Source organism: Danio rerio, chromosome 10 (genome assembly GCF_049306965.1).
Source record: "Danio rerio strain Tuebingen ecotype United States chromosome 10, GRCz12tu, whole genome shotgun sequence".
In the NCBI taxonomy this organism is placed as follows: Eukaryota; Metazoa; Chordata; class Actinopteri; order Cypriniformes; family Danionidae; genus Danio; species Danio rerio.
Window position 1 is genome coordinate 31,588,896 of NC_133185.1, and position 27,566 is coordinate 31,616,461.

At 34.7% G+C, this 27,566-nt stretch overlaps 2 protein-coding genes across 6 annotated transcripts in view; both read left to right on the plus strand.

Annotated features, from left to right (window-relative positions):
• The window catches only part of adgrg4b (adhesion G protein-coupled receptor G4b), a 36,538-nt gene extending 22,744 nt beyond the window's left edge, over positions 1 to 13,794 (plus strand). For all 5 annotated transcript variants that reach the window (XR_012386369.1, XR_012386370.1, XM_021479351.3 and 2 more), the window contains 14 exons: positions 1,542 to 1,651; positions 4,111 to 4,315; positions 4,987 to 5,155; positions 7,124 to 7,270; positions 7,356 to 7,481; positions 7,559 to 7,604; positions 7,713 to 7,816; positions 11,658 to 11,779; positions 11,923 to 12,191; positions 12,277 to 12,373; positions 12,464 to 12,744; positions 12,826 to 12,927; positions 13,003 to 13,167; positions 13,261 to 13,794. Coding sequence is in view for 3 of the 5 variants with exons in the window: in XM_021479351.3 (XP_021335026.2) it covers positions 1,542 to 1,651; positions 4,111 to 4,315; positions 4,987 to 5,155; positions 7,124 to 7,270; positions 7,356 to 7,481; positions 7,559 to 7,604; positions 7,713 to 7,816; positions 11,658 to 11,779; positions 11,923 to 12,191; positions 12,277 to 12,373; positions 12,464 to 12,744; positions 12,826 to 12,927; positions 13,003 to 13,167; positions 13,261 to 13,388 (2,071 nt within the window). In the remaining 2 variants the exon portion in view is untranslated. The remainder of the gene's footprint in view (positions 1 to 1,541; positions 1,652 to 4,110; positions 4,316 to 4,986; positions 5,156 to 7,123; positions 7,271 to 7,355; positions 7,482 to 7,558; positions 7,605 to 7,712; positions 7,817 to 11,657; positions 11,780 to 11,922; positions 12,192 to 12,276; positions 12,374 to 12,463; positions 12,745 to 12,825; positions 12,928 to 13,002; positions 13,168 to 13,260) is intronic.
• An 87-nt stretch (positions 13,795 to 13,881) lies between these two features.
• Positions 13,882 to 27,339, plus strand: htatsf1 (HIV-1 Tat specific factor 1). The gene is given in 10 exon segments (NM_201203.1): positions 13,882 to 13,956; positions 16,169 to 16,333; positions 16,428 to 16,644; positions 16,760 to 16,807; positions 17,198 to 17,352; positions 17,503 to 17,666; positions 20,244 to 20,340; positions 22,509 to 22,598; positions 23,002 to 23,139; positions 26,869 to 27,339. Coding segments are annotated over 9 exon segments (1,353 nt in total). The 5' UTR covers positions 13,882 to 13,956; the 3' UTR covers positions 27,148 to 27,339.
• Positions 27,340 to 27,566: the final 227 nt, after the last annotated feature.

Here is a 27,566-nt window from a genome sequence, read left to right on the forward strand (position 1 = left end):
AATGTTAATTATTGCATTTACTAACATGAACAAACAGTGAACAATACATTTATTACAGTATTTGTTCATGTTAGTTAACGTTAGTTAATGAAAATACAGTAGTTCATTGTTAGTTCATGTTAACTCATGGTGCATTAACTAATGTTAACAAGCATGGACTTGGATGTTAATAATGCATTAGTAAATATTCAACTATGATTAATAAATGCTGTACATGTGTTGTTCATGATTAGTTCATGTTAGTAGATGCATTACCTAAAGAACCTTATTGTAAAGTGTTACCATATATATATATATATATATATATATATATATATATATATATATATATATATATATATATATATATATATATATATATATATATATATATATATATATATATATATACAGTTGAAGTCAGAATTATTATTAACAGCCCAGGCTCATTAGAGTTATGTACCTCAGGCTACATTTTTGTAATATATTAAAGATATATTACGTTGCCCTTGGTACATTTTGTCGCATGTTTCATGAGATACATCCACTAGAGGGCCCAGTCTGCATTTTTTTGGTAATCTGGAGTATGTTACTTAGAGCAGGGATTCTCAACCAGGGGGCCTTGAGATTTAAATTAACTCTCAATATTATACTATAATTGTATTGATTAAATATTCATTTCTGAATGTTAAGTACAACAGGCTGCACGATATGTGGAAAATGTTTTTTATTGTTATTATTACTATTATTAGTAGTATTATTATTTTATTATTATTGTTTCACAAAATGACTTTAATAATCCTACTTTAAAATGTTTTATGTTAGAATAACTCAAATGCAACTGTATTAGTAAAATATAATAAATATCAAGCATAGTACAAATAAATCTGAATGTTTTCTGGCACGTAAATGTGTTCAGATTTAGAAATTGAATTGCCAAATATAAAATAACACTGCAATAAGACTTGGCAATCAATATTATTAATTTAGCAAATAGCATTAATGGATAATTTTGTCTCCAACCACACACTTTATCCTCTCTCTGTTCTCACAACATCTGCTGCTAAAGATTAAGAGAGGCTTTTTAGCTGTTAAATAATGCTGTTAATGCCATAAATTGTGTATCTAAAACCGAAACACCTTTAAATTGTAGTAATTACTTTAAATTATAGAAACATTTCGACTTCATAGCTGCCTGTCTGCTCTGCTTAATGGGACATTGATGACAGCATGTTACCGGACTATAAATCTTTCGAGACTCCACTGTCAGGGGTTATTGCTCTTAATCGCTATCTCTCAAAAGAGGAAGCCATCTAATTTAATATTTGAGGAGGCTGCTGTAAACCAATTAATCACATGTATGTTCCAGATCATTAAAGTCAGAACTGTTTGCATGATCGATTTCATTGCAGAGGTTAAGCAATTTCTTGTGTCTCCACAATGTTCCAGGTTTATTTACAGCCATAAAAGGGGTGAACAGCTTCCACCCCGAAACTTAAGAGCATTATGTAATATAGAGCATCTCTCAATATTATATCTCTCATCTCATTTTTTCTAAACAGTTATCTGGATGCCGACTCAAACAGTGCTCTCTGGACGTCTCCAGACCTGGGGCAGTGTCAGGTTGTAGTCCACAGTGTGTCAGATCTGGAGGACATCACAGTCACTAATGGTAAATGCTTTTTAACCCTTTAACTACCCCACTAAGATTTATTTTTATTTTAATGTCGGTAGTTAACACACTCAATACATTTTTTAACAAATATCATAATTTTGAAAATTTCAGCCTCTACAAAATACTGGAATTAATACATATACTATGAAAAATCTGAAAATATTAAGTGTAAAACCAATTTATTTTTTAAAAAGTCAAAATAAAGAATTTTTGAATACTAAATAATATTTATTTTTTGAATACTGTCATAAAATATTTGAGATTCTTATTTAACATGTTTTCTTGTTTGTTTGTTTTTTTACAATAAAACCAAAATCAAGTGTAGTGCAATATTGTAAACTAACAATGCTGTGAGTATAAACTATTATTTTAAACAGTAAAAACACGGTCAACCAGTTGGTAGAGCAGGCAGTCAAAGGGTTAAGAGTTTAAATGACATGTTTTCTAAAGTACACATAATAATAGCCTCATCATGTCATTCACAGGAGAAATTATTTAAGAATTATACTTCCAGATGTCTTTTATCCTTTGTTGTGGTGTCATGTCAGGTTACAAGTCTTAGTGTATATATACAGTGCTCAACATATACTGTATGAGTACACCCCTCACAAATCTCTCATTTAAAAACATTGGACCCTATCATACACCCGGCGCAATGTGGCGCAAGGCGCAGCGCAATAGTCTTTTGGTAGTTTAAGCTTGGCGCAAGAGTCGTTTTGAGGTGTTGCACTATGCTGTTTAAATAGCAAATGCATTTGCGCTCATTTTTGCGTCCATAGGCGTTCTGGTCTAAAAAGGAAGGCGTTCCGAGGCGCACTGCTGGCACGTTGCTATTTTGAGAAACTAAAATAGATTTTTTATTAGACCAAAACAAACCCGGTCTAAACTCCAGTGCAGAGTTGCGCCTCGCTTACGCACTGCTTAATACACACAAGAGAGCAATAGGCAAATATCTTTACATATGAAAAAAATTTAAATATTAAGGATATATATAGGATATAATAAGAATAGATATAGGATATAAATATAAAGGATTAAAATATTACAAAACATTATTTTCTAGCCTACAAAAATCTGAAAAATCACTGCTTTTATGTCTTCTTCATCTCGGGAGGCTTTTTTAGTTCATTCATAACAATTTGCTTTTGTATAATGTTATTATTATTAGCGATATTATTTATTATATCCATATTTATATTTGTTTTATTAAAAACAAGCTTAGATTTGCCCACCTGTCAGGTTTTAGACCATATGGGGCACAGCATGTTTTTTTCTGATATAACTTTTTTTTGGTTTTTGACCACACTTGGTTATTTTTGTTCATTTATTCGTTTGCTGGAAATTAGAACTTATTAACATGATGGCAGATTTCATTCACTTTCATTCATTTTTAGACGTTAAAAACAGCTCGTTATGATGCTGGATGTTCATTCATTCATTCATTTTCTTTTCGGCTTAGTCCCTTTATTAATCTGGGGTTGCCACAGCGGCATGAACCCCCAACTTATGCAGCACGTTTTTACGCAGTGGATGCTTTTCCAGCTGCAACCCATCACTGGGAAACACCATACACTATTATTCACACACATACACTACGGACAATTTAGCTCACCAAATTCACCTGTACCCCATGTCTTTGGACTGTGGGGGAAACCGGAGCACCCAGAGGAAACCCACGCAAACACAGGGAGAACATGCAAACTCCACACAGAAACACTAACTGATCCAGCCGAGGCTCGAACCAGCGACCTTCTTGCTGTAAGGCGACAGCACTACCTACTGCGCCACTGCGTCCACTGGATGTTGCAAACTGATATTTTTATTATATTATTCTGCTCTGTCTGTACAGTCATGAACACATTTGTTTGTAGAGTAATTAGTTTGAACGTTTTCTGCCATTTATAATTCCTAGTCATTTCTCCCTTAGGCAGCTAAATCAAAAGTTCTAAAACAATCACAAAAATGAGCGCACTTCCCCATTTTAGAACAAGGTCAACACAGTTGGTGTATACTTTATCTCAAGCTGTACTGAAACTGTAAACACTGAACACTATATGGAAGAAAACCTGTTTTGCTGAAAAACCTTTTTCTTTAAAACTGAAAAAGAAAGAAAGAAAGAAAGAAAGAAAGAAAGAAAGAAAGAAAGAAAAAAAGAAAGAAAGAAAGAAAGAAAGAAAGAAAGAAAGAAAGAAAGAAAGAAAGAAAGAAAGAAAGAAAGAAAGAAAGAAAGAAAGAAAGAAAGAAAGAAATTAACATAATGGGTGACAAAGAGGGTGAGTAAATTATTAGGAAAATGTCACTCTAGAATAAACTAATCCTTTTGTTCACCCAAAAATTAAATTTAAAATTAAAACTATTTTCTCACCCTCAAGTGGTTAAATGCAAATATGCACATATGTTACAAGATTTCCTCAGTATGAACATGTTACAAGATTTCCTTTGCATTTCTCTTTTAGACAATGCAGAAGACATTCTGATCATGATTGAGGACTTGATTCATGAGAAAAAGCATCTGGATGAGTCTGAGCTCTCAACAGTACTGAATAAACTAGCGGATGTGATTAACGTGAGCACGATCACTCCTCCGCTGGGAGAAGTCATTATCAACATCACGTCTGACATCCTGCAGTCTGACAGCAACCTGCTACCTTTCACCAACAGGTGCGTGACACTGATTGCTTATTTAATATATTTGCACAATTCTTCTGGAAGTAAAACTATGACAGTAAATAATACACATTTAAAAGCAAACCTGTCAAGTTGAAAAAATAATAATCTACAGTACTCATGATGCAATACAGAAAATTACACCAATCAGAGAAAGTGTGCCAAAAAAAGATCATTAGCTCCACCCACTCTCAAATCAAATCAATCATAATTGGTCCTGCTAAATATTTAAATAGACTCGATATATACTATTTTTTTAGCTAATTTAATTGTACTTTTAGCAGGGCTTCATGGAATTGTATGTCTTTTTCATAGTAATGCTGTGAAATTTGAGATTTTCATATACTTTGCTTCAAAATTAAAATTGTAATGTTTTGATTCTTCTCATCTGGCTATTGCATTTTGGCTCATAACACTTTAACAGACACATTTTATGATTCCTCCCTTCGGAAACGAATGAACGAGAATAATACTTCTCTTGATAGACTTGATTTTTATTATACAATAAAAGTAATAAAACTAAAACAAATATAGTAAATGATTTCCAAGATGTGGCCATCAACAAATATACTGTGTGTAAACATCTGTTAAATTAGTTCTTAGATTTTACAGTCTGATTTTATACTTCACATGTCAACAAATAATGCTTCTCTGTATTTGTGCAGCATTCTGAACATCACCGAGTCTGTCGGAGACCAGATGTTAGGGTTTAAAGGAGAGTCGGTCAGTTTAACAGCTCCTGCTTTGGCAATATCTGTGGTCAATATTGACCAAGGAAATTTTCAAAACCTCACCTTTGGAGTTTCTTCCACTAACAAAGGCTTTATTCCTGAGGTGAGCAACTACACATTAACAGCAAATGTGCAATACTCTGTAAACTTTGTTTACACAGTATTCATCTTTGAATTGCTATGAAATATGAAAATATATGAAAAGTATTATATAGCAAGGATGCATTATATTGTTGAAAATAGTGACAATAGAAAATATGCCATAACTAACATATTAATACACTCACCGGCCACTTTATTAGGTACACCTTACTAGTTACAGACCCTTTTGCCTTTAGAACTGCCTTAATCTTTCGTGGCATAGATTAAACAAGGTACTGGAAATATTCCTCTTGGATTTTGTCCATATTGACATGATAGCATCATGCAGTTCTTTGGCTGCACAGCCATGATGCAAATCTCCCATTCCACCACATACCAAAAGTGCTCTATTGGATTGAGATCTGGTGACTGTGGAGGCCAACTGAGTACAGTGAACTCATTGTCACATTCAGGAAATCAGTCTGAGATGATTCACGCTTTATGACATGCCATATTATCCATCAAAAGAAGGGTACACTGCAGTCATAAAGGAATAGACATGGCCAGCAACAATAATCAGGTAGTCTGGTGTTTACACGATGCTCAACTGGTACTAATGGGCCCAAAGTGTACCAAGAAAACATTGCCCACACCATTACACCACCACCAGTCCGAACCATTGATACAAGGCAGGATGGATCCATGCTTTCATGTTAATGATGCCAAATTCTGACCCTACCATCCGAATTTCGCAGCAGAAATCGAGACTCACAGAGATGCTCTTCTGCATACCTTTGTTGTAATGAGTGGTTATTTCAGTACTGTTGCCTTTTTATCAGCTAGAACCTGTCTGGCCATTCTCCTCTGACCTCTGGTATCAACAAGGCATTAGCGCCCACAGAAGTGCCTCTCACTGGATATTTTCTCTTTTTCGGACCATTTTCTGTAAACTCTTGAGATAGTTGTGCCTGATAATTCCAGTAGATCAGTAGTTTCTAAAATACTTAGACCAGCCCATCTGGCACCAACAACCATGCCACATTATAAGTCACTTAAATCACCTTTCTTCCCCATTTTGATGCTTGGTTTGAACTGCACCAGATCATCTTGACCATGTCTTTATGATTGGCTGATAAGAAGTTTGCGTTAACCAGCAGTTGGACAGGTGTACCTTATAAAGTGGCCCGTGAGAATATATATATATATATATATATATATATATATATATATATATATATATATATATATATATATATATATATATACACACACACACACACACACACACACACACACACACCAAATCAATACAAATATTTTTAGCACTGCAAATTATAATGCTGCATAATAAAATAAGCATCATAACAAGGATTGCATGTTTCTGTATTTTTCTTCAAGTTCTGTTTAATGTAGATATTTTTTTCAAAGCATTTTAAAACATTAAAGTATTAAATAGTAGGTTAGTAGTATAAATAATAGTTTTTTTAATTTTTATAACACAATTTTTTTTTAATTTTTGTCTTTGCCATGATGAGAGTAAACAATATTTCAGTATTATATTTAAAGTTAAATTTAAAGTGCTGATCTGGGTTAATTTACTGTATATAAATTAGGTTAATTAGTCAAATCAAAAACAAAGGTGTGTTATGGAGCCAATCAAACAAATCAGGAATAATCAGTCTTAGGGGGAATAATAATATTGACCATGAAATTGTACATTTACATTTTTAAAATACTTATTTTCCAGCAAAACTAAAATAAAAATAAGACTTTCTTCAGAAGAAAAATAATGCACATTTGTAGTGAAAGAGTGAAAATTTCCTTGCATTTTTAAACATCAAGAAATAATAAAAAAATCAGATTCACAGCTAATAATTTTGCTTTGAACTTTGAACTGTTTACTTTTTCCCACCAACAAAAATATAATGAATCATATATAGCATCTGAAAAACAACACAAAGATTAAACCATATGTTTTTTTTTTCTATAGATTTATATCAACCAAGAGCCTTTTGATGGCACAGTGGCCTTCATTTCTCTTCCCTCTGAAATCCAAGAAAGATTCCCCATCATAAATGACAGCAGCCCTCGCATTCAGTTTCAGTTTTATGGTGTTCCAGCTCTCTTTCAAACAAAGGTGAACGATTTCTCTGTGTTCCATGGCTGTCAGTTTTACAGTCTTTATCTCATATATGACACATTCTTTAATGCATTGGCCTCAGGATGATCCGGATGGGAAAAAACTGAACACTTTTGTGGTGTCTGCCAGTGTGACTAATGCCACAGGACCCATTGAAAACCTTAAAGAATATGTTGCAGTCACTCTACACCACCTACAAACTAAGACAGTATGTTATCAATAAATATTTAGCAATTAAAAACATCACTGGCAGAAATAAATATGCTATCTTTGTTTATTTGACAGAAGGACCAGGATGTCCATTGCGTCTACTGGGATTTTAATAAGAATGGTAAGTCAGCCGGACTACCTGACAACATTATTTATTACTGTGTTTTTCTCATGTTAATTGCTATATCTCATAATGTGTGTGTGTGTGTTTGTGTGTGTCCTGCTTTAGATGGATATGGAGGATGGAGTCCAAAGGGGTGCTGGACGTATAATATCAGCAAGGATTACACAACCTGTCTATGTGACCACATGACCCACTTTGGAGTGCTTGTGGTACGACACTGATGTGTTCTTTACACCATTAACTCTACAAATCTACTTCATTAGAAATAAAATTGTCATAAATATGATATAATTAATAATATATGGCCGTACTCACACTAGGTACAGTTGCCTCGAACCGGGCCAAAGCACGATTGTCCCCCTCCCGTCTCCCCCGACGGCCCGCGCTCACACCATATCGGGCCTCGGCACGCTTACGTCATCGCTGCTGCGCTGTTCAGAAGCGCGCTCTATGGCAAGCCTTTTTAGCATTTAAATCTTTGTTCTGACTCCATAAATATATTTAGAGATATCAATAATTATATTTTGACCAGTCATAATTATAATTCGACTAGTCAGAATAACAAATAGAGATATCTGCAATTGCAATTGTACTAGTACGAAATCAGATTGGAGATATCTGCAAATATATTATGACTAGTCCTATTCCTCCATTGACTTCCATTGAAAAATAATTGCAAATATCTCTAAATGAGTTTTGACTAGTCACAATTGTAATTAGAGATATCTCTGAGTTTTTACTAGTCATAATACATTTGGAGATGTCTTTAATTCGTCATATTTAGAGATATTTACAAATATATTTAAAGATCTCTAATTAATTTACTAATAGTCGAATTACAGTTGTAGATATCTTGAATTGGATTTTTGACGAATTATAATTATGACTAGTCAAAATATAATTAGAGATATCTCTAAATATATTTATGGAGTCAGAACAAGGTTTAAATGCTAAATCGGCTTGCCATACGCTCTCACTCAGCAGCACAGTGGAGATTTCTCTAGTTATTTCATTTCAGTCGTTTGATATGCCGTCAAATATTTCGGCAAACAGTCCTTAGGGATGCGGGGACACGCAGTCAGATATTTCGCCGAACAGATCCGGCACTTTTGGCGCTCATAAACAATCATTAAGCTCTCGTGCTGCAGGAATGAGGAGGTCTGCTGAAGGCGCGCAGCTGTCATGCAGTGAGGAGTTTGCGTCTTTAATAAACTACGGCAGTTTGCGTTCACTGAACAGTAAGAATGATTAATAAATCCATATCAAACAGTCCCTTAAAAGTCACGTCTCGCTTTCGGTTTCGGGCTTTGGCGCGTTTTGTTTGCATAGGCCCTATGTTTATATTCGTCGACGCTGTGGTGCAGTAGGTAGTGCTGTCGCCTCACAGCAAGAAGGTCGCTCGTTCGGCTGGGTCAGTTGGCATTTCTGTGTGGAGTTTGCATGTTCTCCCTGTGTTTGTGTGGGTTTCCCCCACAGTCCAAAGACACGTATACGTGTAGATGAATTGGGTAAGCTAAATTGTCCGTAGTGTATGAGTGTGAATGGATGTGTATGGATGTTTCCCAGAGATGAGTTGCATCTGCTGCTTAAAACATGTGCTGGATGAGTTGGCGGTTCATTCCGCTGTGGCGACCCTGGATAAATAAAGGGACTAAGCCAAAAAGAAATTGAAAAAATTGTTTATATTCATTTAATATTTGATATTATTTATTTGCCCACCAAGATTGCAGTCATTCAAGATTGTAAATAATAAAATATGCATTTATTTGAGTATACTGTTGAATATACATGATTAGCATCTACAATGCATCTTTAAATACAGCTAATAATACTAATAAGGAATTAAGTTGTTAGAATAAAATTATATAAATGTTAGAATAAAAAATTAATTTATTAATTCATTATCTAAGGATTAATTAATGAAGTATAATATCAAGATTGCATTTATTTGATTGTAAATACATAAAGTTGAAGTCAGAATTATTAGTCCCCCTGTTCATTTTTTCCCCAATTTCTGTTAAACGGAGAGAAGATTTTTTTCAACGCATTTCTAAGCATAATAGTTTTAATAACTCATTTCTAATAACTGATATATTTTATCTTTGCTATGATGACAGTAAATAATATTTGACTAGATGTTTTTCAAGACACTTCTATACAGCTTAATGTAACATTTAAGGACTGAACTAGGTTAATAAGGTTAACTAGGCAGGTTAGGGTAATTAGGCAAGTTATTGTATAACGATGGTTTGTTTTGTAGACTATAGAAAAAATATAGCTTTAAGGGGCTAATAATATTGACCTTAAAATGGTGTTTAAAAAATGTAAAACTGCTTTTATTCTAGCCGAAATAAAACATTTTCTCCATAAGAAATAATATTATTAGACAAAGTGTGAAAATTTACTGTTAAACATCATTTAACAAATATTTAAAGAAAAGAAAAAAATTAATAGGGAGCTAATAATTCTGACTTCAACTGTATATGAATACAGATAATAATAAGAATTAAACTCAAACAGCATTTTAGCTTAGCTATAATGATTTATAATATGAATAATATAAAGAGAGGGTTCTCCCTGTTCTAATGAGGGGTGTGTACACAGAGGTAAAAGTTCCAAGGGCAACTTTATTTAACAGATGGTCACACAGCCAAGCTCAAAACCTGGAACAAAACAGAAGAAAAAGGGGTAATTCACAAACAAAATCCAAAGAACAGCCAAAGGTCAGGGCAGACATCAAACATTCAAAAATATCCAATAAAACACAGTCCAAAAATCCAAAACCATGAAACGCAACAACAGGAACAAGGAAATGCTAGGAATTGTACACTTACAGTGAAACAAGACTGAGCAAAGATGTGTTTGAAAGTAAAGTGTATATATAGTCCTGGTAATCAGTCTTCATGGGCTTAAGCTGTGTGTTTGTAATCAGTGGTGATCTGGAAATGGTGTGTGTGAACTGCTTGATGGAATATGTAGTCCAGTTCAGTGGCAGATGTGATGAGTAGAGTGCCCTCTAGTGTGTCTGGTGGGCACTCAACTTGGTTACTGTGCTCCGGTTTCACCCACAGTCCAAAGACAAGTGCTATATGTGAACTGGATAAACTAAACTGGCCATAGTGTATGAGTGGGTGTGGGTGTTTCCCAGTACCGGGTTGCGGCTGAAAGGGCATCCGCTGTGTGAAACATATGCTTGTTGGCGGTTCATTCCACTGTGGCGACCCCTGAAAAAAGGGACTAAAAATAATAATTTTTATATAATATTTTTAATTTATAATTTATAAAATTAATTTATAATATATAATGCCATTATATATAATATTTAATATTAAATTGGGGGGAATCTCCTTATCCACCACCAGTTCAGAATCCACCTGGATGACGCGACGGCAGCCATATTGCACCAGACCGCACACCACACACCAGCTGATTGATGGAGAGGAGACAGAGTGATGAAGCCAATTATGATATGGGGATGGTTAGGAGGCCATGATGGATAGAGGCCAGAGGGCAAATTTAGCCAGGATGCCGGGGTTAAACCCCTACTCTTTTTTTAAAGGACATCCTGAGATTGTTAACAACCAAAGAGAGTCAGTAATCTTAGTTTAACATCTCATCCGAAAGCTGGTGCTCACTGAGCAGTGTAGAGTGCCCGTCACTATATTGGGGCATTAGGACCCACACAAACCGCATGTTCAGCGCCCCCTGCTGGTCGTACTAACACCACTTCTGACAGCAACCTAGCTTTCACATGCGGTCTCCCATCCAGGTACTGACCAGGTGCAGCCCTGCTTAGCTTCAGTGGGCGACCATGTGAGAGTTGCAGAGAGCCAGCTGCCGCACTAAGCTGAATGAAAATGAATGAATGAATAAAATAAAAGTTCTATTATTTATAATGTTAAATATTTACATTGATTTAATACTAATATTCATAAGATTATTTTTTATTTGATCAGTTAATCTAATATTTATAACTTAAATTAGAGTTATAAATATATTTATACTTTGGTTAAAATAATTTCAAATAAACTTTTGTTTTTATCATTTAAGGATGTTTCCAGAACTCCTATTGATGAGAAGAACGAGCGAATCCTCACTATTATCACATACATGGGCTGCGGTGTGTCTTCATGCTTTCTTGGGATCACAGTGTTAACCTACACCCTCTTAGAGTAAGAAGACTTTATAATCAGTGTTATTGAACAGAAGTATACCATACATGCATTATCATGACCATGGTTTTATAATCATTTCAATAAAATGCACATTTTATTAGTCTTTGCCATTAACATTGATGCACTGTATGCTACCACAGGAAGTTAAGGAGAGATTACCCCTCCAAAATTCTGTTAAACTTGTCCCTTGCTTTACTGGGACTGAACCTGGTGTTCCTGCTGAACTCCTGGATATCTTCTTTTGGCAACTACGGCCTTTGCATTGCTGTAGCGGCCACTTTACACTATTTCTTACTCACTTCCTTCACCTGGATGGGCTTGGGAGCTGTGAATATGTACTTTGCTCTGGTCAAAGTGTTCAATGTGTATGTGCCATCATACATTTTGAAGTTCTGCCTGCTTGGCTGGGGTGAGATATTTTTTAAATTTAATGTAAACGTTGTTCTTAAATCACTAATTTTTCTCTATTTAACATCAATTATGTCTTTGGACAGGGATTCCACTTATAATTTGTGGCTTAGTACTGGCTATAAAGAGAGATGCGTATGGCCTGAGTGATTCCCAATCCACCCTGGATGATTCTGAAATGTTGTTAGTGAAACATTTTATCATTGAAATCATAACAAAAATGCATTGCAAACTTTTCTTTAAGTGAAACATGTTCATGATTTTCTTATTCAGCTGCTGGGTGAAAAACGATGTGGTTTTCTACGTGTCGGTAGTGAGCTACATAGCCTTCATACTGCTGTGCAATGGCTCCATCTTCTTAGTGGTTCTGATTCAGATCAGAAATATGCAAGTCAATCAGCCGGCTGGAACCAGAAGTGGGATCTTGAAGGACCTGCGGGCTGTGGCGAGCCTTACCTTTTTGTTGGGTCTCACCTGGTCTGTGGCTTTTCTCGCTTGGGGTCCTGTCAAAGTGTTCCTTCTCTACTTGTTCTCCATAATGAACAGCCTACAAGGTGAGAAACAACACATTAGATTATTTCCGAACTGGTTTTACAATCCAATCCTTTAACACTCTTCGCTATGGTTTGCTCCAGGATTTTTTATTTTTGTGTTCCACTGTCTCGTGAAGGAAAATGTACGCAAGCAATGGAGAATACATTTATGTTGTGGTGCTTTCAAGCTGCAGGAGTACTCTGGTAAGGCTTAAAATTCTTCCTCGCAATCTTGAGGATCTGGTAAAATGCGAGCGCTGACCCCATGAATACTTTCAGAATGGAGCCAAACTGCAACTGTGGTTCCCAAACACAAACCCAATCCCCCGAACACATTTTCCTTCATGGCATCTGTAAGGTCCATCAAGTCTAACTCAACCCAAAGCTCAACGGTTTCTTCTGAATCCAGCCAACGTCAAGTGACTATCACAAGACCAGACCTGGGTAAGACTTTACAATTAGGCTACAAGACATTACCACTATTGCTTTTGTGTTCTAATCCTTTACCTATTCTTTTCTTAACTTTTCCTGTGCAAGGATTTGTGTATGAAAACAGTTTGGCAATACCAAGAGCCAGAGCAGGACTATCCCATGAGGTGTCTTCTACCACAGCAAGTGGGTTTGAGTTTCCTTCAAGGTCATGGAAGAATGGATTCGACAATTAATTAATGAATGTAAAATTATTTGTTTAACTCTATGGTGAAACATTTATATTTTCTGGTAACTTACTGTTAAAAATGACACTTTGCTGTTCAGAAAAATAATCTTTTAGATTATAATACAATATAGTTTAATGGAACAATGGATTAGACACAAGAATGTATCTCAGATTCATGTAATATTAGTTAAAATGATGCATGGCTGTTCAGAAAACGATCTTTAAGATTATATTAGATATTCCTAAGGTTTTGTTTTTCATCAAATAGCATGTCTGTCAAAACGTGTCTGATGTATGAGCGTATGATGAGCTGTATATGCACCTAGTTTTATGTCATTCCAAAAAAATTTTTGTAAAATGTGTAATATGTTTGTAAAAATATATATATATAAATAAATCTAGTGTAAAACGTGGGTCTGAATGAAATGAGTTTGTTATAGTTCCGAGAGCGGAACCTTGGGGCGGAACTACACATGTAACGGCGAGAATTGCATTCCGGAAGACACAAAGCGGTGGACTTGCGTGTTGCCCCCGGAAGTGCAACATTTATACGTTTTGGAGGTTCGCTGGGCAAGGTAGGTTGTGTTTTTATGCTGTCATTTTATTAATTATTGTAAATCATATGCTACATTAAGTCGAAACCATAAGGTAGTTGAACGATGAAGACGATAAACGAACGCGATCACTGATCAGTATAAGCGGATTGATGTCAGTTTACATCAGTCTCATTAACTGGACAGTAAGAGGCGTGCTGTAGCTAAAAAAACCTATACATTCACAACACGCGTCTGCTACATTATATATATTAACGTATAATCTTATGTATTTGTAGTAGGTCTGCCCCGAATATAGAAGTCATGCTAAACTACCTCAAGTCATTTATTCCAGCGTGTAGCATCCGCTTCCATTCATATGTATTAAAAAACAGATTTTTTAGTTCAAGTTTAGCTTGTCTACGTTTGCTGACAGATCATTTTAGCGAAGATTTAAAAAGACATATGGTCAGAGATGTATATATATATTGTACACTGCAACGTTACTCATATAACTATCGTACAACTGGGCAAAATATTGTGTGTTTACCTCTTTTTGTAATCTCTGTGTGTGTGTGCGCTCAGTTAAGCTTTTTTCATGAAAGTTTTGCTACTGTGGAGTGCAATCGGTGTCAAAAGTCTTTTAATGAAACTCAATGAATTATTTGGAAGGCAATTGGGGCCAAAAGTCATGAAAAGAAATGCGTGCAATTCAAATATTATGATGGTCATAGTTTGACCATGTCAAAATGCCAATAAACACAAGAGCTGATGAAATGGCTGAATTAAGGACAGTATTTGGAAATCATCAGGCATCATACGCCACATATGCAAATATAGTCTGAAATGCTATGGCCTCAAGCAGGTACCACTGCAGCCCGGAGACCTCCATGTGGCAGGGACATATGTCGCAGGTGGGCTGGGTTGCTGTAGGTGTAGTAGATATTAATACAGCACAACTGGGGGTTACTGAGGTTGGGGTAGGTGTAAGCAATCATAAAGCTCAATATGTTGGACTCTGTGTCATATATATATATATATATATATATATATATATATATATATATATATATATATATATATATATATATATATATATATAAACATTAATAAAATGAAAACTTCTGGTTTGTACAGCCCACTTGGAGCTGGCTCCGACTTCTGTTAATTGATACCCTTCTCAATGGCCTAGACTTAGTGCGTTGACATATGGCACTCAGGTGCTCACAAAAAACAAGGTCCTTTGCCGATTTATTCCCTCTCTCTGCTCCCATGCTTTCCTGTCCATAGTCTCTACTGTCCTATTGATTAAAGGCAGACCCGGATTAAGAATTCAGAAGCCTCTGTGCACAATGTCACGTATGCCCCCTACCTGACCACTACTTTATAGTTGAAAAAAAAATAAGATTAATGAAATATTCTTTAAAAAAATTAATATATAATGTATTGCCTGCATTTTTTGAAATAAATGATTTACAGTACATATATTTCTAGATTTAACTTATTTTTAAAGCATTTAAGGCATACTTTGAAAACAAGAAATACTTATACAACCAGTGAAAATTAATGGATTTTAATATACTTGTTCAAGTTCACTGAAGCACTGCTAAAAATTTATATTTAAGGGTAATTTTAATATTTAACTTCTACAAACTTATAATGCATATGGTTTGCATATAACACAAATCCAGTTAAATGAATCTGAGTTCTCCATAATGCACTCGCTTATTAATGATTCCTACTTGTCTTTCTTGTGATGAAGACTAGGCAAAATCTGATATGTCGTGGGGGCAAAAAGAAGAACATGTTTATCATACGCTGGATTTAAACCCGGTTCATGAAAACATGTTGCCATGCGCTCTACGAGCTACGCCACTCACACTGCTGTCTGTTGGGCTTTTTAGTTATGTTGTCTCTGTCAATCAAATGGTGATGGGTGTGAATCACTCAACTAGCTTATTAACGAGGTGTGCTATTTGCACTTAGCTTAAATAGACACTCCAAAATCAGCATTTTTCCCCCCTCGCAGGGGCCCCAAGAGCGCACGGGCCCTTGGGCCTGTGCCCATAATGCCCATTGGTTAATTCTGCCCTGATTAAAGGTGAAAACCCCACAAAAAAATGCAGTCATTTCAATTTTGTTGTGTTTTGACAGGATCAAACTGCGTACTCGCTACATCTAAATTCAGGCGTTTATTTTATATATTCTTATTTTCGCTGTTTGTGAAGCTCATAATTAATCTTGGTTTGTATAGATGAGCGGGGACTCAGACGGTAATAAAGAGTTCCACGAGCAGCTCCGGTTGCAGCAGCTGTATGAACAGAGGCAAGAGAATTCAGACGATCCCTACACATACACCGACCCAGAAGACGGCACTGTGTATGACTGGGACCATGAAAAGAGAGCCTGGTTTCCAAAGGTCTCCTGTTCTCAAACAAACTTGTACATTCACAAATGAGCTGTTTTCAAAGTTGAGGTCTGTATTGAAGTTTATGCTATTTGTTTCTGTGCAGATAAATGATGATTTCATCGCAGCATATCAAGCAAACTATGGATTTAATGAGGAAGGAGCTCCTGATCCGTCTGCTGCAGTTAATTCAGCTGAATCCCTCCCTGCCAAATCAGAGGAGCCGAAGAAACCAGAGGAACCCACGAAACCGGCGGAAGCGTCAGACCAGGGAAAAAATAAAGAGGGAGAGAAGAAAGGAGAGAAAAGAAAAGCAGATCCAAGTTAGATGCTATTCGTCCTTACATTTATGTTTATTATATATATTTACTGTATTATTCATGTATGTAATTGTTTTTTATTTAATGTTATTAATACATTCTGTCTTTTTATTTACAGCTTGGTTTGAAGTTGAAAAGGAAAAAAACACAAATGTTTATGTGACCGGTAAATAATTTCTCATTTATTAAATTCAATAAGATTGTTACTATTCAGACACTGACGTCTAGTTATTATGTTGTAATAACTGGTCCCTCTAGTGACTCCCTCTAGTGGTCACACAAATCAGTTGCTTAGTTTAAAGAGAAGTTTGTCTTCTCTGCATTACTTGTTTCACTGAGTGCAGTCACTAAAATGAAGCAAAAGCCCTTACACTCAACATGCACTTTACTTTTTTTAGAAAGATAAACCAATGAATGACATTTGATTAAAGTCTGAACCGTCTTGAGATAATTTTGTTTTACATTACGAAAATCTTCAATGATTACCCTGACAATACAATCTAAAATTCAGTATAACACATTTAAAGAAATGTATTTTCACACATGTTTTTGCTAGGCCTTCCTCCAGACATCACTCCTGATGAGTTTGTGGAGGTGATGTCCAAATGTGGAATTGTCATGCGTGATCCCATCACAGAGGAATATAAAATCAAAATATACAAGGACAAAGACGGGAACCAAAAAGGAGATGGACTGTGCTGCTACTTAAAGGTTTGTCATTGTTTTTGTTTAGTTTTTTTTTGGTGTAATACTACATTTTATTTTTATTTAAAGTAATTAAAATGTATCTGAGTAATATTTCTTCATATAATTTGTATCTGTAGACATATTTATTTAATATTTTTGTTATTTGTTCTACAGAAAGAGTCTGTCGCTCTAGCTAAGCAGCTCTTGGATGAGACAGAGATTCGGGGCTACCGGCTGCATGTGGAGGAAGCACGATTTGAACTTAAAGGGCAATTTGATGCCAGCAAGAAGAAGAAAAAGAACAAAGAGTACCGCAAAAAACTACAGCAGCAACAAAAGTAAGAACATGTTCAGACTTGTTAAGTCAAATCTTACACACGGTGTAACAATGCTCTCCTTCATCACCATATTACTAGTGTTGCTTGAGGGGGGATGGGGTAAATTAAATTAGCTATTTAAAAAAAAAAATATATATATATATATATATAATAAATATATATATATATATATGTATATATATATATATATATATATATATATATATATATATATATATAGATAGATAGATATCTTTATTTTTATTTTTTACTGAAATTAATGCTGCTGTGTGTGTTTTTGTCCTGGTACCTTGGCTTGTTGAGACCTGCTTTGGACAATAAATATCACATTAAATCCTTCAGTAGGTGGCAGCATAAATAGTTTATCCAAAAATAAAAATGTACTTTAATGAGTTTCTTTGTTGTTATTGTTGTTGAACACAAAATATGAAAAATGTTAGAAACCTGTAACCATTAAAGGGCACCTCCTGTAAAGTTTCAGCTCAAAATACCCATCAGATAATTTATTATAGCCTCAAGAATATGCCCGTTTTGGTGTCTGAATACATTGTGGCTGTTTTTGTAGCCTGTGGCTTTAAATGCAAATGAGCTGCTTCTCCCCACCCACTGCTCCGACGCATGTGTCTGCTTCTCCTGCGTTACATCAGATTAACATCAGACAGTAGCTATATTTCCATCAAAAAAATGTAAAAAACATTATGCGCAAAACTGGATTATCACATAAAAGATGTTCGAATAAAGTAGTCTTTTCATCCAACAAGTCAAAGCGAACAAAATAGTCTTGATTAACTGGCGCCAAATATTAAAAGTAAAAACAGAATTTACTGCGGTCGAAGAAGCTGCGTGTATTTTTTCTTTATTTAATAAATGGCTTAGTAGGCAATCCTGACACACAGTGTATGCGCGGTGGCGTTTGAAGGCATGAGACGCGGAGGTCATTAATAATCTAATAACACTAATACTGAAATCGTTAGGGCTTTTTAGAATGACCAAAACAACATTTTAAAGGTTTTACAATGTGCTCAGCCTGCTGGTTTATCCATTAACACACATTTTTATCATCACATGATCTCTTTTAACAAAATCACATGACCTACTTTAATGCACATACTGGAGCTTGTTAAACGTGTTTCCATCATAGTTTATGCGCAACTTTTCTTATCAAATAAAATCTTTTTTCTGCTCAGTTATGCGCATGTGTTTTTTATGATCATTTTTAAAATGTATGCGCATCTTGGCATTTCCATCAACCCTTTTTTATGCGCATATCCAAAATATCCAGATAAAAATAGCTGGATGGAAACGTAGCTAGTGACAGACAGATTTGAATGAAGCAGAAATACAGCTGATTAGTCAAAAATACGGTATTTTTGATACAAAAAAATTTATTTATGGTGGAGTTTATGCAAACCTTTCTGATATGATGAGTCTTTCAAAAATGGCGTTTGCAGTACACACACACACACACACATAATGCGGCCATGGTGATTATAGTGGTTAAGAATTAAATAGCGATTTTGCTTTGTTTATTACAAACATGATTTGTTTTAAATGTTTTAAAGTTCTAAAACTTATAAAAAACACAGAGAGTTGCATGTAAATTAAAATACTAAAGTTAAATATTAAAAAGTTTAATCCCAGTTTATGTGCAAAAAATGTTCTGTAGCCATGTGTATACAAGTCATTATAGACACATGGCATCTGTCAATAAATTCGGTGGGCTGGGAACACTTCCTACGTCACGTTGCGGTGTACCTCAAAATCACTGGGATTTGGGCCCAATTTTAACGTCTGCAAATTGTAAAAAAAAAAGTGAGAGAGAGAGAGAGACTTGTTAGGTTTATATCACTTCAATACGACAGTGGACACACTTTACATACAAAAAGTTCTGTCCAAGCAGCTTACAAAAGTTGATTTTCATCATAGGTGCCCGTTAACTTTCATATTAGGAATAACGGATATTATGGAAGTCAATGGTTACCGGTTTCCAACATTTATCTGATAATCTTTTTTTTGTTCAACAGAAAAAAACACAAAGTTTGGAACAAGTCAAAAGTGAATAAATGATGACAATTTTTAGGTTTGGGTGAACTTTAATGAATGATTCATTAAATAATTCATTCAAATGATTCATTCAAAACAGCTGATTCATTTAGAAGTTAAGCAGCTGACTGCTTCTTCTAGTGAACAGGTCATTAAATCATTGACTCAGATGATTTGTTGGAAAACAGATTCATTCAGAGATACTGCAGTGTTGCTCAGAGATGCACAAATGCTCTGTTATTTAGCTAGCAAAACAAAAGTCAGAGACACACTGTTGGGTCTGAAATGTGACTCACTCCATATATATATTTTTTATGTTTGTTGAAATGTTGTATAAAGTTCATAATAAATGTACTTTTCTACATTTTATTTCATCTTTTTATCAACTGTCTTTTATCAACAAAAAGTGAGTGACAACAATAACAAACTCGTACATCATTAAAACAACTATTACAACATATGATCAAAGACAACAAATAATGGCCACCCTGAAGATCGCCGTAGACTGACAGTTTTGCTATTTATTTTGATCAGGCAGCTGGATTGGAGGCCTGAGAAGAGCGGAGAAGTGCGCAAAAGACACGAAAAAGTTATCATCATCCAAAACATGTTTCATCCCACTGACTTTGAGGTAAGAATTTACCTCGAAACACACCCATAAGAACATGCTGCAGGTGTTATTCAATAGAAGAATGTCTTGTTGGCAACACTTCACATCGAGTGCCAGATGAATGATAGAAATGCCTGAAAAGAGATTCACCGCAGATGAAACCAGAATTTAGCTTTTACAGCTCAGATGAAGCTCAGCCCTGTGCTGGTATTTCTGAAGTGCTGGTTAATTGGAATAATGCTTTTGATTAGCACTAGTTTAGCATCGCTGTGGAATTGTTTGTTTTCTCTTCACCGGTGTCAAGAGCTCTTGGCGGGTTTTTCTGCATTCCTTAAGTAGGTGCAACTGTAGGGTCAGATCAGAGCAGGAATGCAGGTGTGGATCTGCAGTTGAAGTATCATAAGGTTTTTTTACGATGTTAATTGCGTTTAATGAATGAGATAGATGCTTTATTAGAAACTATGTTTGTGAGTTCTTTATAAAAAATATTGCGTTTAAATATCAGTGATATGACTGGTTTAGCCCTGAGGTGAACTACATAAACTGCTTAATGTTTTATTTTTACACTGTTAATTAATGTAGAAAGAATTCACATGCATGGTGAACTGCTTTTCCTTCACTGATCAAAATTCAGACATTTCATGATTGATTGAATTTTATTTTTAGTTTAATATTTTCATTTGTTTTATTTATATTTTATTTGTATTTAAATATTTTTTATTTATTTATACATATTTATTTTGATATGATTTTTAAATGCATGTCTATAGTGAGTGATTAATAGAATGATTGATTTTTATTGATTTTAATTTAGTATTTTTATTTATTGGTTTATATTTCATTTATTTATTGTATTTAAATCATTTGTTTTAATTTAATAGTTTTATTCATAAATTTTATTTAATTATTTATTTTGATGTAATATTCTAATATATTTTTATATTTAATGATTATTAGACAGATTGAGGTTTTTTAATTTTTAATTGTTTGTTTTTATTTATTAGTTTATTTATATTTAATTGTATTTAAATAATGATTTATAATTTAATAGTTTTTTTATTTATACATGTTTGTTTGTTTTTGTATAATGTATATTCTAATATATTTCCATTTTGAATAATTTGCTTAATTTGTTATTTAGTATTTTTGTTTATTGTTTTATTTTTATTTCATTCATTTTTTTGTACTTAATTAATTATTAATAACTGTATTTATTTTGTACATGCTTATTTTTGTATATGTCTATATTGAATAATTGTGTTTTTAAAAAGATTTTTAATTTAGTGTTTTTATTGTTTCATATTTAATTTATTTAATAGTATTTAAAAATAAAAGTTAAAATTTTTATTTAATGGTTTTAAGTCACCTTTCCACTGCACACAACATTCAGACACGACTGTCGGAATATACATTTTCAATTTTGTCATGTACCATGAGAGAGAAGCTGATTATCGCAGTGTCCGAAATAAAGGAGTGCAAAAGCAACAGCCTTTATTCTCAGTGCGTTCACCATGGTTGAGTGAATGAATGAATACTAGAAACTCGTTGACCTCTAAAAATTTTGGAGGGAATGTGGAGACAACATAAAAAATATATTTTTATTACTTATGAATAGAAAAGTTTTTTTTAATATAGACTTTTATTTCTGATTAAAAAATAACAAAAAAAACTACTATTTCTCATTTTGTGCGCATGGACCTGCTTGGAGAACACTGGAATACATCACATTCGGTCGTCTGGTTGTATAAGGTCTAGTCAAAGGATTTCAAATATTTCAACGTATCTGCAGCTTAAATCAGGTCCGAATTATTTGCATACGGAGTTGATTAAAACTCCACGCACCTCCTGGACTACTCTCCATTGGAAATTAACGACTTCCGGTCTGTCGTTTGTTGTTTTTAGTGTGCAGTGGAAAGGCGGCTTTAGTTATTTATACATGTTTATAAAAAATATTCCAATGTATGTCTATTTCCAGAATTCATTAAAATGTAATAATTTTTATTATGATTTTTAAAATTGCATTAAAAGTTTAGTTACATTTATTCATTGAGTAATTTGGTTTATTTACTTTTTATTTAGTTTGTTTTATTCAAAGTTTAACAAAGCAAATTTATGCATAAAAAACACTTAACGAATGCAAACTTTTGACTGGTAATGTATTTAAAAGCTGCCCGTGTAATCTCCTGCAGGAGGATCCTCTGGTCCTCAACGAGTACAGAGATGATCTGCGGACAGAATGTGAGAAATTCGGGCAAGTGAAGAAAGTGATCATTTTTGATGTAAGTCCTCTTCTACTCCTGCAACATATTGACCTTATTCTTCATGAACAAGCGAGCACAGCCATTGGAATTTTTGGCTCAAGACTTCCGGTCTCATTCACTTCCATTGATTATTATATGTTAAAAACATTTGTTGTGCTGCTTCATGTTGCAAACAGATTTTTTCTTTTTATATTATTCTACTTTTTATATATAGTTATGAACACACTTGCTAGTATAGCAAGTAGTCTGACTGTTTTCCGCTGTGTTATTATTCCTAGTCATTTCTTCCATAGGCAGCTTAATCAGAACTACTAAAACAATCGCAAAAACAAGTGCATTTTCACATTGAAGAATAAGGTCAACACTGCTCATTTAAATGTGTCTTATTTACTCTGCTGTGTGCTTTCTGCATGGACATCAGAGGCACCCTGATGGAGTGGCGTCAGTGGCATTTAAGGAGCCTGAAGAGGCAGACGCGTGTCAGGTGGCTTTGAACGGACGCTGGTTTGGAGGAAGGAAACTCTCAGCTCTGCTGTGGGACGGCGTGACCGACTACCAGGTGAAACACTTGACCTCTTTAAAGACATCTCTAATTGATTATTTTACTTTCTCAATCTGATTTAGAAAAGGTATTTGGTCAGGAATCCGCTGAATCATGAGAACATGGGTGTTTCTTCAGAATGAATGCGGATTTGCTAAAATTGTCCCTGCCAAGTTATGTGGTTGTGGTTTAACATTGTCTAATAGTCAGGAGGGATTAAATGATGTCATAACAAAAGGAATGTTATTGCAGTTTTGAGAAAACAAAAACATTTTTTTACTTATTTACTTACTAAAAATTTTTAATTTACTGAATTAGGATGTTGGTCTTAAATCGTTTTAAACAGGTCTTAATTTTATTTTGTCCATGTAAAGCTACTTAATTTGTACAACCAACAATCCATCTAAAAATGTTGAACAAACGTTACATTTATTAACTGTATTTACCAATTTGGTTTATCTTTCTTACAATGAGATTTGTTTATAAGTATGTGTTTGAAAAATGTGTTTCAATTTTAATGGGGCAAGTAAAAATATTTTACACTGGCCATTAGGAAAAAACAAAGTCTGAAATTTCATTCATAATGGTCTTACATTTGATTTGGTGAAACCTGCAGAAACCCTGAAAAAGCCACCAATAATATCCAGAAACGCTATTCATTTCACCATTCATATCTTTCTTTGTGTTAACAAGAAACATTTTTTAATCAAGTGGAGGATGAGATGATGGCAGAATAAAAACCTTTGGGTAGTCTTAGATTTTTTTTAAAAACATGAATAAAATGGGAAAGTTGTATATAAAAATTTCGCATTTAAGTCATGAATGCATAACTAAAAATAAAAACTACATGGACATTTTGTTTTAAAGACAGAAAACATGAATAAAAAAAGATATGAAATCACAAAGTGCATGAACACTCACAATATTGATAACTTGATTGGCTAAACAGTATTTTAGACCTTTTAGAGTTTTCAAAGTATATAATTTTAGATGTTGGTCCCTCACATGAGGATGATCATTTTTGGGGTTTTGTGTTATCTGTAAGACTTATTAAGTGTCTTTAGGTTTAAATCCATCATCTAGTTGATAGATTTAATAAAAGTAGGCATCTGCAAGTTGCAATATTTTATATGTGGCGTATTTGTTTCTGAGATAAAGCATTTCAGTTTATTATTGGCATGTTCTTATTTATTTATTTTGTTTTGTTTTGTTTGTTTTGTCTAGAAATATTTCTAGACAAATATTTTGTCTAGAAACACAGAGTCGAAATGTACCTTATTTCTTATGATTTCTTGTACTTTGCATGCAGGAAACCTGATATGTTATACACCATTAAACATTATTAACAGCAGCTAATACATTATTAACAGCAGTTCAGTTCACTCTTGTACACAACTGCGCAAAAAATGCATTTGTTCTTTTTTTAGTTGAGGTTGCCATTCCAGTTAATTAATAAACCTTGTGTGTACAGAACAGGATCAAAGGATCGTTCACTCAAAAATGTAAACTGTCATTTACTCACCCTACACTTCTTCCAAACCTGTTTACCTATCTTTTTTTCTGTTTAATGGATAAGAAGAAATTTTGATGAATGTTGCAAAATGGTAGCCAATGATTTCCATAGTAAGGGGGAAAAACTACCAACATTCTTCAAATTATCATCTTTTGTAGTCAGCAGAAAAAAATATGGTCTGTAAATGTAGTCTTTGTTCATAATCCCCTCTTATTCATCATCATCATCAGGGGCTGTTTATGGACCTAAATCCACAAATACTAACGCAAAGTTTTGTGTTTTGTTTTACATTTTAATGAAACATTATTTAATTACATTTTAGCTAATGTGGATACGCTCCTACTACCAAAACTTTGGATAAAGTCGTATTCAAATTCTTCTTATTATTTTGTTTTATACATTCATGTTTTGGGGCTGCACGGTGGTGTAGTGGGTAGCACAATTGCCTCAAAGCAAGAAGGTCACTGGTTCGAGCCCCGGGTGGGTCAGTTGGCATTTCTGTGTGGAGTTGTGCATGCTCTCCCCGTGTTTGCATGGGTTTCCCCCACAGTCCAAAGACATGTGGTACAGGTGAATTGGGTAAACTAAAAATTGTCCGTAGTGTGATTGAGTGTGTATGGATGTTTTCCAGTGATGGGTTATGGCTGGAGGGGCATCCGCTGCGTAAAACATATGCTGGATAAGTTGGCGGTTCATTCTGCTGTGGTGACCCCAGAGTAATAAAGGGACTAAGCCAAAAAGAAAATGAATTCATGAATGTATTCATGTTTTTACAGAAGGGAATGTTTTCATTACTCCACATAATTCAGAAAATACTTGCAAACAAAAATGGTAGACATACGCCTAAATTATCATCTGTTGTGTTCAGCAGAAAAAAGATGGTCTGAATATGACAGCTTAAAGTGGATTTGAAGCAGTTGGTCAAGTTTACATTATTTTGTACATTGATTTCCACTTTAATGAAAATATAGTATATTAAACTTGATTCATGTAACCATTTTAAAGAAATGGCATGTTTTGCTATAGCTTTTAGCGCTAAGGCGCCGCCATCTTGAAATGTCACAGTCTCTGACGTCACAAGGCTGGTTCCATTCTCTCAGCTAAACCGATACAGTGGAAGTAAAGGATGGAACATGGAGACTGGACAGCCTAATTTAACCCAATGCGTGAAGTGGGCGTGGAGCTGGTGCAAATACAAGCATCAGATGTGTGTCTAATATGTTTAAATATAATATTTGTACGTTTTCTATTTTTCTTAATTTCCTAGCTTTCAATTGATGTGCTTTGGTCCATTCTCTCACGCTGGTGCAGCGCTACCTGACAAGGGCATTTAGATTCAGACTAATGTAAAGATTAAAATGATACATGACTGCACACTTTACTAAGTCATGTCTTTGTGGATTATGTTAAAATATTCTCTGATCAAGTCCATCAACTCAATCTCTCAACATGTATGGAGGACTTAAAAACCTGCCATGTGAAAAACCACGCTGATCTTACTTTGGTTTGAACATGAGTTGAGCAGCTGTAGTAATGAAAAGTGAAAGTACCCATTCCCATTACATCATTATCAGAGCTTGTCAGCTGCATAATACAGAGAGTGGACCATTAAGCACATCAAATGATCTGTAATTAAAAAATAAAAATAAAATAAATATATATTATATTAGTCACAAATCTGATGCTTATTTTTGCACCAACTCCATGCCCACAAATTGAGTTAAATTAGGCTGTCCAGTCTCCGTGTTCAGTCCATTGTATCTGTTCAGCTGAGGGAACGGAGCCAACCTCATGACGTCAGACACAGTGACATTCCGAGATGTCAGCACCCTAGCTCTAAAAGCTATAATAAAATGTTGTTTTCTTCTAAATGGTTTCATTAATCAAGTTTGTTTAATATATTTTCATTAAAGTGGAAACCAGTTTGTCGGCGCAATAGCCTAGTGGTTAGTGCGTCGACATATGGTGCTGTAGCACTTCAGGGAGTCCCGAGTTCAAATCCCGGCTCGAGGACATTTCCCGTCCCTAACCCCTCTCTCTCCCACTTCGCTTCCTGTCTGAAATACTGTCCTATCCACTTAATAAAGGCAAAAAGGCCAAAAATAAAAAAAAATAAAAAAAAATAAACCAGTTTACAAAATAATGTAAACTTGACTGACTGCTTCACTTCCACTTTAATTTAGCTGCAGTAGCCTGCTTTATTCTTCATTATCTCTGTTTGTTTGGTCACCCAGGTTGAGGAAACGTCACGAGAGCGAGAAGAGAGACTGAAAGGCTGGTCGTCTTTTCTGGGCGACGAAAAAGGATCTGGCGAAGCTAAAGCTAACTCCACGAAAACAGACGAACAACAGAACTCCAGCCCACAAGAAGCAGCAGCAGCAGAACAGACCCAGCAGGAGCCACATGTAAACGAAAGCAGCACAAAACCACAGGAGGAGAAAAATGAGGAGGAAGGAGGAGGAATGGCATCGACTGATAGCAGTTTAGCAGGAAGTGATGATGAAGATGCGTAACTTCTTTAATGTCTCACTCATACATCTCAACACCAATATGCAGTGTTTTCATTTTAAATGCCTGTTAATGAATCGCATCATATCCCAATTTGACTGTAAATAATAATTTGTGATCTGTTTTCTCTCACTTCCCCGTGTTATGATGTGTGATCCATTTGAACTTCTGTCAATATAGTTTTATAGTAAAAATCATATTTTGTGACCTCATCATTGTTTCTTGCTTTCATGAAAAAACAAACAACATATTTCCCTCATAAAACAGAAAAGAAGCTGAGTTTCCTTATGAAGCATAGTAGACTTTAAGCCTAATGACAGCTGTGATGTTATCTGTTTGAGACGACCTTGCTCAACTCGTTAGGGTGCATTTTTGAGTGCACATGTTAGGAAGCGCACAACCTCTGTTTGTAATATCGCATTCG